The sequence below is a fragment of the Mustela lutreola genome, chromosome 11, assembly GCF_030435805.1.
Source record: "Mustela lutreola isolate mMusLut2 chromosome 11, mMusLut2.pri, whole genome shotgun sequence".
Taxonomy (NCBI): domain Eukaryota; kingdom Metazoa; phylum Chordata; class Mammalia; order Carnivora; family Mustelidae; genus Mustela; species Mustela lutreola.
This window is the reverse complement of record NC_081300.1, coordinates 23,344,277-23,359,936: the sequence shown is the minus strand read 5'-3', so window position 1 is coordinate 23,359,936 and position 15,660 is coordinate 23,344,277. Positions and strand designations below refer to the sequence as shown.

At 34.1% G+C, this 15,660-nt stretch overlaps 1 protein-coding gene across 3 annotated transcripts in view; it reads left to right on the top strand.

Moving 5' to 3' along the window:
• SMAD4 (SMAD family member 4) overlaps positions 1-15,660 on the top strand; it is a 56,973-nt gene that overhangs the window by 21,492 nt on the left and 19,821 nt on the right. For 2 of the 3 annotated variants that reach the window (XR_009345764.1, XM_059138848.1), the window contains exons 5-8: positions 3,142-3,354; positions 6,650-6,769; positions 6,864-6,980; positions 8,406-8,456. Coding sequence is in view for 2 of the 3 variants with exons in the window: in XM_059138848.1 (XP_058994831.1) it covers positions 3,142-3,354; positions 6,650-6,769; positions 6,864-6,980; positions 8,406-8,456 (501 nt within the window). In the remaining variant the exon portion in view is untranslated. The remainder of the gene's footprint in view (positions 1-3,141; positions 3,355-6,649; positions 6,770-6,863; positions 6,981-8,405; positions 8,457-15,660) is intronic. The other variant, XM_059138849.1, reaches the window with a different exon arrangement.

The window sequence follows — 15,660 nt, the reverse complement described above, 5'->3', positions numbered from 1 at the left end:
CATTCCTTTACCCTTCATAGAACATTTTACAATTACATGTATGATTGCTCTAAAAGTATGGTTAAAGCATAACAGCTAACACTTGCTAAGTATACACTTTGTGTCTCATACTGAGCTGTATGAGTTAGAAGTATATTTCATCATTCTCATTATACCCCCACATGAAAGGTGGAATTTTACACACTTGTTTGGATGAAGATCAAGATAGACAGCTAGGAGGAGCTGGATTAATATGTGCTCAATATTTGATATTTAAACAATAGAAAAATATTGTAGAAAAGTCTAAGTTCCATGAAGGCAGAGATTTTTCTTTTGCTAATTAATGTATTCCGGGTGCTAGAACAGTACCTGGAACATAGGTGCTCAATAAATATTTATTCAGTGAATGAATTTGTTGAATGCTAGTCCATAAAGAAAAATACTTAATAGTTGGGTATCTGTTATTCTGGACTTAAAAAATATATACTATATGTTTTTTAATTTTATTTTTTTGAATAGGCAATACATGGTCCATAAATCAAAATACTATAAAAAGGTATACAGTGAAAAGAAGTGCTCCCACCCCTGCCCCCATTCCCCCCTACCTCAGGTAATCACTTTTATTAGTTTCTGGTGTTTCCTTCCAGGGTTTCTTTATGCAAAAATACATGTGTTATTTCCCTCCTTTCTTACATAAAAAGCATATTGTGCCCTTGTTCTGGACCTTGCTTTTTTAATTAGAGTTTGTGATTTTTTTTTTAAACATGCATGTGATCATAGTGTACAATAGTGTTTTGTAACCTACTTTTTTTCCCTTGGCAAAAGTATACTGCAGACATCTATCCTTGATCCTACAGTTTTACCTAAGGGACATGTTTTAAGTTATTTGACTGACGAGACTTATAGTCAGGTAGAAGTCTCACACTTACCTTTGGGGAAGGTTTAGTCAATATATTAGGCAAGAAAATATTATGAGGCATAGCTCTTTAAAAGTAGAATTTAGTCATTACGATTGCACATTAAGCTGAGAAGAGTCACCTGAAAAGCAAAAGTGATGAGTATCAAGTTGACCCACTATTTCCTCTTATCAATAGCTTTCTCCTTATGTACTAGCAATACCAATATCTTGGTAAAAAGATCTTTGTAATAACAAAAAACCCTAAAATGTCCAGGAATTACATAGGGATATCAGGATCTATATGAAGAAAATTATAGAACTTTGTTGACGAGTGTAATTTAAAAAAAAAAAAAAAAGATTGGATAAATACAGTAATATCCACTTTGTGTCCCAAACAATTTTTTCTTTTATTTTTATAATTTGGCTAAGATTAGTGATAAGTGTTTGGGTCCAATTTTCTTACTGATGTATTGTGATATGTTAAGCATCCTTTTAGTTATCTTTTTGTTTCCCTAGGATTTTTTAAAGAAAAACTTTTTGCAAAATCTTCATGACTTTTTTTAAAAATTTATTTATTTGAGGGAGAGAGAGTGCATGTGCATGCATGCGTGGGTGGAGGATGGGGAGGAGAGAGAATCTTAAGCAGATTCCGTGTTGAATGTGGAGCTGCACACAGGGTTCTTATCTCACAACCCTAAGATCTCAACCTGAGCTGAAACCAAGAGTCGGACGCTCAACCAACTGTACCATCCAGGTGCCCCTTCATGACTTTTGATGTATGAAGAAGCCCCTAAGAGATTGTACATAGAAATTTGAAGAGTGGGTTATTCTTAGTGCTTTGAAATAGTCTCATTAAAAAAAAAAAAAAAAAAAAAAAAAAAAAGGCCATGTTGGGCACTTGGTTGGCTTAGTCGGTAGATCATGTGACTTTTAATCTCAGGGTTGCAAGTTCAAGCCCCACGTTGGGCATGGCGCCTACTTTTAAAAAAGGGGGCCATGTAACAAATTGGTATTTATGTGTAATCAGTTTTTTCAAAAATTGACATAGGGAAAGACATAGGGCTCCATATGTTGATTCTTTTTTTTTTTTTAAAGATTTTATTTATTTATTTGACAGACAGACATCACAAGTAGGCAGAGAGGCAGGCAGAGAGAGAGAGAGGAGGAAGCAGGCTCTCTGCGAAGTGGACAGCCTAATGCAGGGCTCGATCCCAGGACTCTGGGATCATGACCTGAGCCGAAGGCAGAGGCTTTAACCCACTGAGCCACCCAGGCGCCCCATATGTTGATTCTTAATAGAAAAGAGAATGTCTTACTGTGGACTATTTATTGACTGTTATAAGAAGAGAATGTAGTATTGGAATTCAGTGGTTTATAAAATTCTGGGAGAGTCAGTTTAGAAGCAATGAAGAGTTGTTTGCTAAAGATAAAAAGCATACCCCAAAGCAATAGCCTAAAGCAAATAGGGAGGTTCTGGGCAGAGAATAGTTGACATCAACGCAGTTTGTTTTCTTTTCTTTCTTAAAACAAAGGCAACCATTCCCTGGTTTATTAAAGGAAAAGTGTTATGTTTTATCAGAGTTTAGGTTTGCTTATTAAGGTATAACCACATAGGTGAAAGATTTTGATTGAACTTTTTCACAACATGTATTTGTCAAAGATCATTATTTGATTTGGGTTTTCAGAAGGAAATTTCAGTTTGACTTACCATTTAGAATTTTTCTTTCTGGTTCTAACCCTATAGGGGACATTCAGTACTTTTCACTTTCAAAGCATGTCGCTTAACAGTACGTCTAAATCCTGGAACTGGATAGCTATCAGATCCCATTCATATTTCTACACTGTGAAATTAGCAAAAAGATATAGCCAAGTACCTGATCTCAGTTTTGTCTTCTCGCGGGTAAACATTTTCCCCAGCTGTTTACTTTTCACCTAACTCATGTATTTAAGATGGTTATTACTTCTAGGTTATTCCAGAAACTAAGGAATACCTTTTGAGAACCATTGCTGGAAGTTGTTGAAATATAGTCTATAGTCTAAAGTTTCAAATTTCAGGGGGTCAGTCAAGGTTGATTGATAGAATATATCTGAGATACCTACTTCTAAATAAATATTTTTGCATATAAAGTATTCTTTTCAAATATGAAAGAAATTTGAGTTAGAGTTATTTATGTTGATTTTAGGTGTTGTCATATTACAAGATTTTTTTTTTTCTGGTAACTGAAGCTTATAAGGTTTTAAAATGTGTTTAATTTTTTATATAGCTCCACCAAGTATGTTGGTGAAGGACGAATATGTTCATGACTTTGAGGGACAGCCATCATTATCAACTGAAGGGCATTCAATTCAAACCATCCAGCATCCACCAAGTAATCGTGCCTCAACGGAGACGTACAGCACCCCAGCTCTGTTAGCTCCATCTGAGTCTAATGCTACCAGCACCACCAACTTTCCCAACATTCCTGTGGCTTCCACAAGTGAGTAGTAGAATCAAATGTAGTCCACAAGTTGATCTTACCCTATTTAATATTTGTATGTCATCATTATATCTACTTGGAGGAAAACTCCAAGTAAGTAAAAATTAAAAGCACTGTGGTATCTTTTATAGGGAAAAAGTATTAAATTGGTTTTTCAGTTGGTCCTGGAAAAAATGGTATTTATAATTTACTTAAATTTTTTTATGTTGATGTACAGTCACTTGGAATATAAGTAATGACTTTGATTATAATACTGATTTAAGTTAGTGGTCTAATTTGTAATTTCTCTACTATTACATGCAGAAGTAAGAATTGTCTTGCACTTTCAGATGTATTTTAGAGAAGCATTTAAGTAGTTAACAAGTAGTTTTGGACCAAGATGTTATAAAAATAATCTCTGTCAATTGAACTGTACACTTTGCTTTAATCCGGGTTTCTGTTGTGCTGTATCTGGCAGAATATTACTTTGTAATAGTCATTTTCAGTTTTCCTTTGTACAAACTTAGAAAAAGGGATCTTGATCATGTTTGTAATATATATATTATATACAATAATATGTATATTATAATATGTATGTATAATATATAATATATATATCCTTCAAGATAGACATTAAGTATTTTAGTCTGTTTTGAAATAAAGCTAAATTCTAGGTATCTATGTATTATTATTTTTAACCAAGAAATCTTTTTCAAAAAGATTCTTCCCATGACAGAGATGCCATTGTCTTTGCCACATTGTAGAGGCAGAGGGCTATTAGGTTTATCTTTTCTTGGGGCCCGATCACGCAATAATGACTCCGTTCTATTAATATTGCTATAATTTTCACAGTACCGAAGTTTGCACAGTTTGCTCTTTGGCAATGGAGGTTTTTTTTTTTTTTTTTTTTTTTTTTTTTAAACTAATTACAGAGCAGGGTCTTGGCCTATATATGGTGTTATTTGTACCTGGTTACTAAGGAGATTGTATCTAAGCCCACATCAGCAGTGGATTGTTGCTAGATCTGGACTAGTACTTTATTAGCAGCTACCAAAGGGAGCAGTATTCTATTTACTTTAATATCTGATCAGATTCAAAATAGAAATTTGATCTTTGGAATAAATAGAGGACTGATTTCTCTAATTAAGTTTATAAGTATGGTGTACCAAATATCCCCCCTCTAATTCATTTTACCTCTTCAAAGCAATATATTTTGGATTTGCTTTGTAAGATGACAGTCTCACCATAGACAACATATTCTAAGTGGAGTTTAGAGGTTAAGCACCTACTTTAGAACCTGGACCCTCTTAACTACTTAGCGCTTCTCTTATCTAACCAATTTGGAAGTATAGTTGACAGAGCAGTCAGCGATGGAGAGTAAGAGAAAGCAAACACATTCTAGCCACCCAAGCATGGATTAGTGAGAGTGCAGCCACTTACTTACTTCTGTTGAGATTATCTGGAGATTGAATTTGCATGCCTTTTTTGATGCTTGCTAAAATGGTTTTAATTGTTCTATACCCTGGAGTCAGGTCCTATTAAATACTAGAAAAAGTGGTATTTGTGAAATTCTGATGATTTTTCTTGGTTATTTTTTGGATATATTTTTCTAATTGAATAGATGATTATTTTTAGAATCTGTCACAAAATGTTCTTCTAGATCTCAAAACGTGTATTGATAGAATTAAAAGGAAAAAAACTGGACTAAAACAGGAATTGGAAGACTATTTCAAATGAGCTAGTATAATTTAGTTCTACTATTTAATTTCATCTTATATACTTGGAATTGTGTAATGGAAATATTCAGTAGAGATAGCCACAGTGGGCTATAGTCTGTGTTCATTTGGCACTTGAATATTTTCAGGTTTTCTTTCTAAATATCTGTAAATTAAAATAATCTCATTTCACCTGCATAGTGACACTTTTTGTAAGTTAGCTAAGAGTCTCTGGCGTGCATAGTTGTTAAAAGCAAGAGTAAATGTAATTCACATTTAAAGATAACTTGGAAAAAATTGGGTGGATGTGTAGGGAGGGGGTTCCTAAAAACATCTTTAAAAGTAAATAATTTGGGGATTATTGCAGTAATCTCTTTAACTTTTAATTTTATAATCCTCACCATAAGGAAATGTGATTTGCAGAGAGGAGAAAAGTGTTCCTTTTCCTTGGTACTTTGAGTAATGGTGTCATTTCCTTTCTTCTATCTATATTCCCATTTGGATGAGAAAGTGATTCCAGTGATAGATAACAATTATGAAATTTCAGTGCTTTCCAAATGCAATAAACAATTGACTTAATTAATGCTTGCTTTAAGAAATCAAACTTTTTCCACTAAAAAAGAAAAAAAAAAAAGCAAGCCTTAAAAATGTAGGTTGTTGGGTATACCTGGCTGGTTTGGTCGGTGGAGCATGGAACTCTTCATTCATCTCAGGGTGGTGGGTTTGAGCCTCACTTTGGGGGCAGAAATTACTTTAAAAAATAAAAAATAAAATCTTAAAAAAAATAGTAGGTCAGTAAGCAATACCGTAGAATGGTTTTGAATAGAACAGAAACCAGACAAATCTTGCTCCTCTTGGTATATTACGTATAGAATAGGTAGCTAATTTCCTGTCAATCCAGGAAGATGATAGTGTTCTTGGAAGGAGGTGATTTTTGATTTTTTAAAGTACATGAAAAAATTTCAAAGTAGACTTATAGTTTGTTATTGTGGTTTTTGTTTTTTTGTTTTTGTTTTTCTTTTCTTTTTTCTTTTTTTTACTAGCAGTGCTCTGTTGATTGAACAGTGGAGCTTGACCTTTTCTAAACTTCACCTTACCCATCACATTCCATTTAAAATATTTGCCTGCCCTGCTTTTCTTTTATCAAACTCTGCATTTTGCCATTACCAGTACCAGTGCTGATAATAATGAATTTCCAGTTTTCAACAAACTTTCTTGAGTTTGGACTTTCGGAGTCCTAATCAGAAAGGTCCAGAGCTACATGGCATGGCCAGGGATGAGCTGATGTACTTCTGAAGTTATTATGATAGGCTAGACATATAGTGGGATTTTGCTGGCATTTGAAAAATATTTATAAAGGAAAAATCCTCTGAAATTAGCTAGATATTACTTAAGGTAGAACAGTTTTGGACATTTTCAAGTTAAGGTTTGCCTTCATAGATAACTTTAGGGTTTGTTATTTGATAGACCATGGACGAGTTCCGTTTTTTGCCCATCTTTATAGTTGTGATTCTCAGATATAATTTGTCCTTCATTTACTGTATAAAAACATAGGATTGCATCGATCAATGTACCGTATTAATGTCTTCTTGTTCCTCTAGGTCAGCCTGCCAGTATACTGGCGGGCAGCCATAGTGAAGGATTGTTGCAGATAGCTTCAGGGCCTCAGCCAGGACAGCAGCAGAATGGATTTACTGGTCAGCCAGCTACTTACCATCATAGTATGTACATGCTTTTTAAAATCTTTTAAGTAGTTGAGAAAAAATAGGCAGACTTTCTAAAAGCAAATTAATCCATGTGGGCCTTAATTTTTAGACAGCACTACCACCTGGACTGGAAGTAGGAGCGCACCATACACACCTAATTTGCCTCACCACCAAAACGGCCATCTTCAGCACCACCCGCCTATGCCGCCCCATCCCGGACATTACTGTAAGCTCTCGTTTTTGTTGTAAGGGCCTTTTCTTTTTTGAGAATTGGTTTCCTTTCTATTTTTTTTTTTTTTTTAATGGTTTTGCATCTTTTATTCATCTTACAATTTAGTTTCATTAAATGACTACTGCTTTTTCAGTAAACAGTGTTTACTTTTTATAGTTTTGTTATCATACCTTTGTTTTAGAGGAGTGATGTTTACTAAATACATTTATTTCTCTGTTGCTGATGTTTCATTAACACCACATTGATTTCCATTCATTTGTTTGTTTGCTTTTTATATGTTCTTAGATCTCATGTATACCTGTATATCCACCCTAAGTGGATTGAAACTCCTTGAGTGTCAAGATCTCAAGGTACTCATCATCATACTATTCAGCATACTGTAGACACTTAGATGTTGAATCTGTTATTACTCTGTGCAGTCTTGTTTGGGAAGGAGACTCTACTGATAATCATAGCTTGTAGTTTCAGGCAGAAGAGGAACATTGTTCATCTGGCTTAGTGAAGTCAAGAGCATACATTTTTCTTATGTATTAAATTCCTTTTCCTCCGTTATAAGAGTAATATTACCAAAGAAAACTTGAAGTTACAGAAAAGTATAAATAAGAAAATAAAAATTACCCAGAGTGCTCCTATCTAGAGATACCTACTTCTAAAATTTTGTCGTATTTTTTCTTCCAGTCATATAAATGGGTCTCTATACACTTGGGAGGGAAAATATCATACTGTGTATATATTGTTGTATCCTTCTTATTTTCAATTATGTTACTGTTTTTCCATCTTAGTATACTTTTTTATGGCTGCCTGGCTCAGCATAGTGGTTAAGGTGCTGAGCTTGGACCCCTTAACTGACTGTGTGACCATTGGCAGGTTATATAATCCTCACTAACTAAGCCTTAAGGGTAACAACAGTATCCATCTCAAGGAATGTTGTAAGAAGTAAATGTAATACTTGTGAAGTGTTTAGCAGGATGTTTTAACACTTAATGATCTCTTAAATATCTTAGCTACTGTTCCATTATGCAAATATCCTTAATTTAATAAACCTTAAACACTTGTTTTCAGAATGGACCTACAATTTGAATTATTATTATATATTACGTTTTAAATTATAGTCTATCATATTACATGAATAATTCATTTATAATTTACATTAAGTTTCCCATGTACAATTATTGTAAATTGCTAATAGCACTTGGCACATAGCATTAAAGTGTTAGCTCTTAACTATCCACAAAAGTAACTCGAGTATTTGCTTATTATAAAGTAATCTAAACAAAGCTTTTAAATTTTTAGATATTGCATAAGCTTGATTTAAACAACTCCTGAGGTACAGTAGTTATATTTAAGCAAGGTTTATTAAAAGTTTTAGCATTGGAAAACTTTTAATAAATAAAAATGGGATTTTTGTCTTTTCTTTAGGGCCAGTTCACAATGAGCTTGCATTCCAGCCTCCCATTTCCAATCATCCTGGTAAGTGCATTTCAACATTGATTCCCTATATTTAGATTTTCTTTATAGTAATTAAAACACACACACACACACAAACATACACATGTTTTAGTATAATTACAGAGTAATCTAACTTTTTAGATAAGTATAATACTCCTTATATCACATTAACTAATCAGCAGTTCATGAGTAGCTGATATAGTCACACATAGGGTGTCCATATTTGATTCTTTTTAACTGTCTGAAAGAAAAGACAAGAACTGTTTTTTTTTTTTTTTTCAGCTAAAATATGAAGTAACAAAATGCTGGTTTTAGCATTGAATACATAAATATGCAGCAGAAGAAAACTAGGTTTCAAAATAGAACAGCTGTAAAACTGTAGCTTAAAAAGCCAGGGAAGAATCTGAAGTAGATGCTGAAAATAAAAATAATTCACTGTGTCTGTTTCAGAAGATAGATTCAGGAATTTTTGGTTAATTGGAGTTTTTAGAAACTTTTTGATTAAATAATCTTCAAAAGAGTAAATAACTAAATTGATTTCCTCAGTTCAGAGTTTGAATATATCTTTTTAAACTATAGAAGTATAACAGAAAACTTAAATAAAATACTGGGGGCTTCTTAGCATACATACAGGATTTTGATTTGTTTTCCTCTATCCTTTCATACATTTTTCCCTTAGCTTAAAAAGTTGGAAATATGTAATTTCCACTCATCACTTAATTTTCCCCCCTAATTAAAAATAATTGGTTTTATTTTGGAGAATTTCAAACATACATCAAATATCAGATGCCCCCTCCCCCTAATATACTCATTCCTCAGTTTCAGCTGTTATCAGCTATGTTTCATTCATACCCTCACCTATTATTTTGAAGGAAATCCTATAAAATTGTTTTGTGTATAAATATATGAACGTGTATTTCTAATAAAAATTTTTAAAAGCATAGCTCCAGTAGGCATAATGATCAATTTAAAGGATAACTTACAGTTCTTCAAATAGGTCTACATAATTTTCTTAAACAGTGTTCTGTTTGTTTTTTTTTATGTTCTAATTTTTCTTCCAGATGTTAGAAAAACCCCAAACCATTGAGGGTAAGATTTTCAAGCTTGTGACTCTTCTCATATTTCAGTTTAAGAGATTTAAAGAGTTTCTGAATCAAAAGGCTAAATTACTTTACAGCGACCGTATCAGAATGTGAGAACCAGTTTTACCATGCTCACCAGTATAGGTGTGATAGTTTGGTATACTTTTTGTTGATTTAGGAGGCAAATAATAATTTGTTTTGATTAGAAGAAAAATGCTATGGGTGGGGCAGAAATACTTTTACCATACATGATTAGTAGTTAATTCTCTTTAGTAGATTTTCTTCATGTTATTTGCATATTTATTGTAACTTTAAACATTTTGGGCGATTAAGGAGCCTTGCCTTTTTATAAACATTTTTACTGAGAAATACCATATACAGAAAAGTATATAAAACAACTGTTATGAATAGTCTCATGAATAACATTGAGCCAACACCTAGGTAACCACCATCCAGATTGAGAATTAAAATTTGCCACACCCCTAGAAAAGTTCCTATCCCATTTTCAGTCAAAAACTTTCCTGCTCCCTACCAGAGATAAGCACTATTCTGCTTTTTGTGGATACTATTTTTTTTTTCTCTTTGAAAGTGGTGAATGCATCACCCGTCTAGTTTAGTAGATTAGTTTTACTTGTTTTTGAAATCATATAAATAAAGTCGTTGTATCAAAATTTTAATTTGTTGTGAATAGACATTGTGGTAAGGGGAAAATCTAGAGTCATAAGAATAAGAATTTTTTCTGGCTTCAAGACAGCATCATTGGGTGTCTTGGTTCCTGGGACTTTGGGGGGCCTCAGTGTCCATATAGATTAGTGGAGCATGGTGCGCAGGAGGACGATAACCAGAGCTCAGGAGAAAGACCCGCCCTGAATGAGATGGTGAGGTGAGGTTGGAAATGGTGGCATTTAGCTGGTTATTTGGACTCAATTTGGATTCAGCAGTTGCTTTTGGCTTCTTGATAGATTTTTTTATTCTTCTCATGGTAGAACTGATGTTGAGATCTGACAGCTCCTAGTGGTTAGGGAATAGCATTAACTAGTTATGAGGATACACATTTGGAACACCCCACATTGGCATTAAAGCTTTTGTCTGTGAGTAGAATAGGAAGTGACTTAAAGGTGGGAATGATCCTGAAGCGTCTCTGAGTGGTTTTGCGAAGGGATTAGCTCCGTGCATACATCTTTAGTGCAATCAGCTGATTGGAACTCAGTTGCCTGTGAACTCAAGTCCCAGAGGAGTTTTACCTCACAACTGTTTTCTTCATTTCTTCTCTTGTACTGTTAAGAGGATATTTAACTGGTCTCCTTATTGGGAGAGCTTCTAGTCATAGTTTAATCTCTATTCTTACTCAGTATTTCTTTTGAAATTTGAATCTAATTACTTCTCTGCTAAAGAATTTGCATCATTTCCCCTACTTATTGCTTGGCCAAAAGGTCTAAATTCCTTAACTGGGCATATATACTTACAGTCTCTGATATATAATCCTGATCCTGGTATCTGTGTGCTTTCCTAGCCTTGTCTCTTTATGCTTTAGTCATCCTGAAGCACTTACTCAAGCTTGCTCAGCTTTATCATTCCTCTATGCAAAAAAAATCTGTCTGATGGTCTTTCACTCTATATTAGTTACTTGTTCTGAAATAGAGTACTCCCCAAACTTAGCTGATTAAACCAGTAATAACAGTCCCTTATCTTAGTTCCTGTGGGTCAGGGATTTGGGAATGGCTTGGTTGGTTTGCTCTGGACTTAGAGTTGCATGAGGTTGCAGTCAAGATGTCGGCTTGGGCTGTTGTCACCTGATAGATTTTCTGGGACTAGAGGATTCACTTTTGTGGTGGTTTACTCACATAGCTGGTAATTCAGTGTTATTGTCTGCAGGAAACTCCATTTCTCTCTGTGTGGACCTCTCTGTAGAACTTCTTGAGTGTCTTCACTCAAGATAGCTAACTTCCCCCAGAGTCAGTGATGAAGAGAAGGCAAGACAGAGCCTTTGGGTCTTTTAAGACTTAGCCTCAAAAGTCACATCATAATTTCTGTAAGATCTTATTTTGTGGGCAGGGGATGGCACAAAGATGTGAATATCAGGAAATGAGAATCATTAAGGGCCATCTTGATGCCCACCCATGTACTCCTGAAGTCCTACATGTGGCAAACTATTTAAGATCTAGCTGGCATATACTACTGTTGGGAAGCCTTTCTTAATCCCTGGGTCCCCTTCTATCTAGTACTTTTAATTCTTTTTTTTTTTTTTTTTAAGATTTTATTTATTTATTTGACAGAGAAAGTGAGAGAACACAAGCAGGGGGAGCAGCAGAGGGAGAGGGAGAAGCAGGCTCCCTGCTGAGCAGGGAACCCCATGCGGGGCTCTATCCCAGGACCCTGGGATTATGACCTGAGCGAAACCAACTGAACCAGGCAACCCTCTAGTATTTTTAATTCTATTAAATTATTGTTAGTTTAAAACTCTGCAATCCTGTTTCATAAAGGAATAGAAAACAAAGTTAATACTTGTTTAGGTGTCTGGTTAATACAGCCCCTTAAGGTCTGATTAAGAAATGCTAAAATGGTCTACCACAGACCATTTAGATGGGAAATAACCATATACTATGTAACTATATTACATACAGTTGAAATATTGAAATACCATCAATATATAGTGAATCTATTTTGAGAAATGATTTTTGAAGATAGTTACATAGATGATTTCAGAAATGAGGTAATATAAATTGTAAAAAAGGAAAATAATTATTATTGGTCATTACCTTGGTGTTAAGGATTTCAGTTAGGCCATATACTTGGTGATATTTATATTTTGATAACTAAGTTGAAAAAAATTTTTGGAAAAAGTTAATCATTTTATTTCCTTTTTATGAACTAACTCTGTTTTTGCTTTTTCATAAAGCTGAGATGTATTCATTGAATTAAATATTGATTACAAATTAAAGTGAAGAGTTTCCTCAGTGTCTTTGAGGTTGTTTTGGTAATTCACGAATGAGTTCAAATCCACAGATTTCTACATTCAGGTTATATTCTAGTACTTAGGAACTCTCTACGACTATTCAAGAGACGTGTTGATAAAAGATTTTCATAGGGTATCTTACTCAGATCTAAATAATAAAAGAAATAATTCATAATGAATCTCTTGAGTACTGTAAATCAAGTTTTTAACTTCTTGAATGATTTTATTTCAGAAATTGAAGACAATGCCTTGGAGACTGTATTTTTCAGTGTAATTGTGTTTATAATACATTTCCCCATTAGAAAAAATTTTTAAGCTAAGTTCTTATATTGCCAAAAAAAAAAAAAAAAGAAAATCATGTTGTTAACTCAGGTTTTTAAAAACCTTTTCTCTGGCCAGTGATGAGCAAGCAGTCCATAGGCTTCATGAGACCAGCTCAACTTCACTAATTCAGCAACAAGAAGCTAAAAATATCAGCAAGCACATTAACAGTCCCATTCTCTTTCATATGACTTCGGACATTAAGAAAGCCCTCTCTGAACTGAGTAATTTCATCCTGCTATTAATACTGGTTTTGAGAAGCTGCAGGCTTGTCACTTAATATGGCATTTGGTCCTTGGAGCAAAAGAACAAAGAGAGATCTAGAAAGTCTTAATGAGTGTTTCCTATTACCTTCTCCTGTTTAAAAAAAAGTTTCTTCCTGACTGTTTAGCAAATTGAGAGTGGAGTAGAGGTTTTTCACATGGTATATTGTATCACAGCACTGTCAAGTTTTCTGGAACCCACTTAGAGAGTACTTCTAGTTCTCTGTCTTCTCAGACAGTAACTCCCTTCCTCTTGCCTTTTTAGGGCTTAATCTCTTAAAAGATGGTTGTTTTTTCATCCCTGGTCTAGGGTGTGCAATTCTGATGCCACTTTCTGTTAACTTCAAGTTTCTTAAAACTCTTCATCTCAGTACTAACAGGTCAGCTCATTCAGAGATGCAACTTTATGTAACTGTTTAGGCAAGCACACAGAAACCCCTTTGGTGACTGGAAAATAATAAAGGTTTAAGTGGAGTTGCAGATGTTATAATTCATGATGATTAAAGTATATTTTTTCATATTTAAACAGAGATAATATAACTCTGTTTTTCTCTCGAGACTCTCATGGAAAAAGATTGTTCACCATGGCACTTCACTTCTGGATAATGTTCTTCAGTATGAACTAGGAAATGCATGTACCTTGGAGCTTATTTTTTATCCAGCATTATGAACATTCATGACTTCAGGGCATTGTTTTTAACAGAATTTACTGTTTGGATTGTCTAAAGACCCCTTTAAATGCTCTTACTGTTTTTTGCTTCTAGAATATTGGGTAATTGTTATCTTGTCTTAGATAATCTCTTTAGTTTTGGCTTAAACTAATATAAATATATCTGCCAGTCACGTTTGCTGAAGCTTTTTGTTCATAACATAATGGATGTCTTTAATTCACAATAACTTCATAAAAATTTCAGAGCTAGTTTTTTTTATAAGAAGGGACTTCAGTATATCACTACTTTTTCATGTTTTAATGATAACCAAACATATTTAAAATAAATGTTAAGTATTTGTGATTAGTTGATTTCATCTCTGTAGCAGAACATTTGAATTGCTGTTTTTGAATCACCATTTTCATGTGGTTGGTTTTATTAATTCTTCATTGAAAACCCTTTCTTACTTGACAACATTTTGAAAAGCAATTAAATACATAGCTTTTACAAGATTTTTTTTAAAAGATTTTATTTATTTATCAGAGAGAGAACACAAGTGGGAGGAGGGGCAGAAGGAGAGGCACAACAGACTCCTTACTGAGCAAGGAGCCAGAAGGACTTGGCAGGACTCCATGCCGGGACCCTAAGGTCATGACTGGAGAGTCAGACACTTAACTGACTGAACCATGTAGGCACCCCAGATTTTACAAGATTTTTTTTTTTTTAAGTTCTTATTTATTTATTTCTGTCATAGAGAGAACACAAACAGGGGGAGTGGTAGGCAGAGAGAGAAGCAGGTCCCTGCTGAGCAAGGAGCCTGCTATGGGACTTGATTCCAGGACCCTCGGATCATGACCTGAGCTGAAGGCAGATGCTCAACTGACAGAGCCACACAGGCGCCCCTACAGGATTTTTAAAATATATTTTAAGTATCAGTCATACTTAATTTTAAGATATTTTAGAAGTTTGAAAGATCTACTTGTCATTTTAAGTATCTACAGATTGTTGAAAGTTTTATTGCTGCAAATTCTAGTTTAGTCAAAGTTCATAAAGGGCACATTGAGATGCAGATAAGTAATTGGTTTGTCAGCAGAAAACTTTATTCTCTAACAAGTGGCACTGGCCTTTTCTCCCCTTAAATATGTCAAATTCATTTTTACTCCAGGGCCTTTGCATTTATTTTCTTTTTGAAGTGTTCTGTTCACAGTCTTTATATAAATACAAGGTCTTTCAAATTTCACCTTTTCAGATAGGATGTACCTCTGCCATCTAGTCTAAAGGATTTCTATCCCATACTCCATTTTATTTTCTTCACAGTGTTTATCATTATTGGAGTCATCTTATTTATTTATTTCCTTATTTGTCTGCCTTTGTGTCACCATGAGAATAGGGACAGTAGCTGTCTTATTTACTGCTGTGTATGTTGTGCCTAGAATAATTCCTATGTACTTTCTGTGTATCTGTTAAATTAGTTAAAAAAGGAAAACCAAATAATTTCCATGTATGTTATCTCTATGTAATAATATTTGTATTCAAATGAGAATTAGAAATACTTGGTTGACTCTATTTGCAAACCATACCAGATAGTAGTGCCTTTCCCCGTCCAGTCATTCCAAGTTATTTGTCATTTATTGTTGTTCAAATGAATACACTAAATACATCTGCAAAGTTAAAATTGTAGTAGTTAACATGAATTGACTTCACTAAAAATACAGATAGGAAAAATGACCTTTCACCCAAGAGACAGTTGAGAATCCTGCTCACAGCAACTGTATAGTGGATTGTAATTAATCTTGACTCTAGTCTGGGATGGTTGACTTGCTTATGCCCTTTCTCTGAATTAGGGATCTATAAAAGTATGTCATCAATTGATGTTGCTCAAAAACACTTACCTGGAATATGTCTTAGAGTCAGTGTGTTTAAATAAAAAAAAAGTTCAGACTATATAGAGAA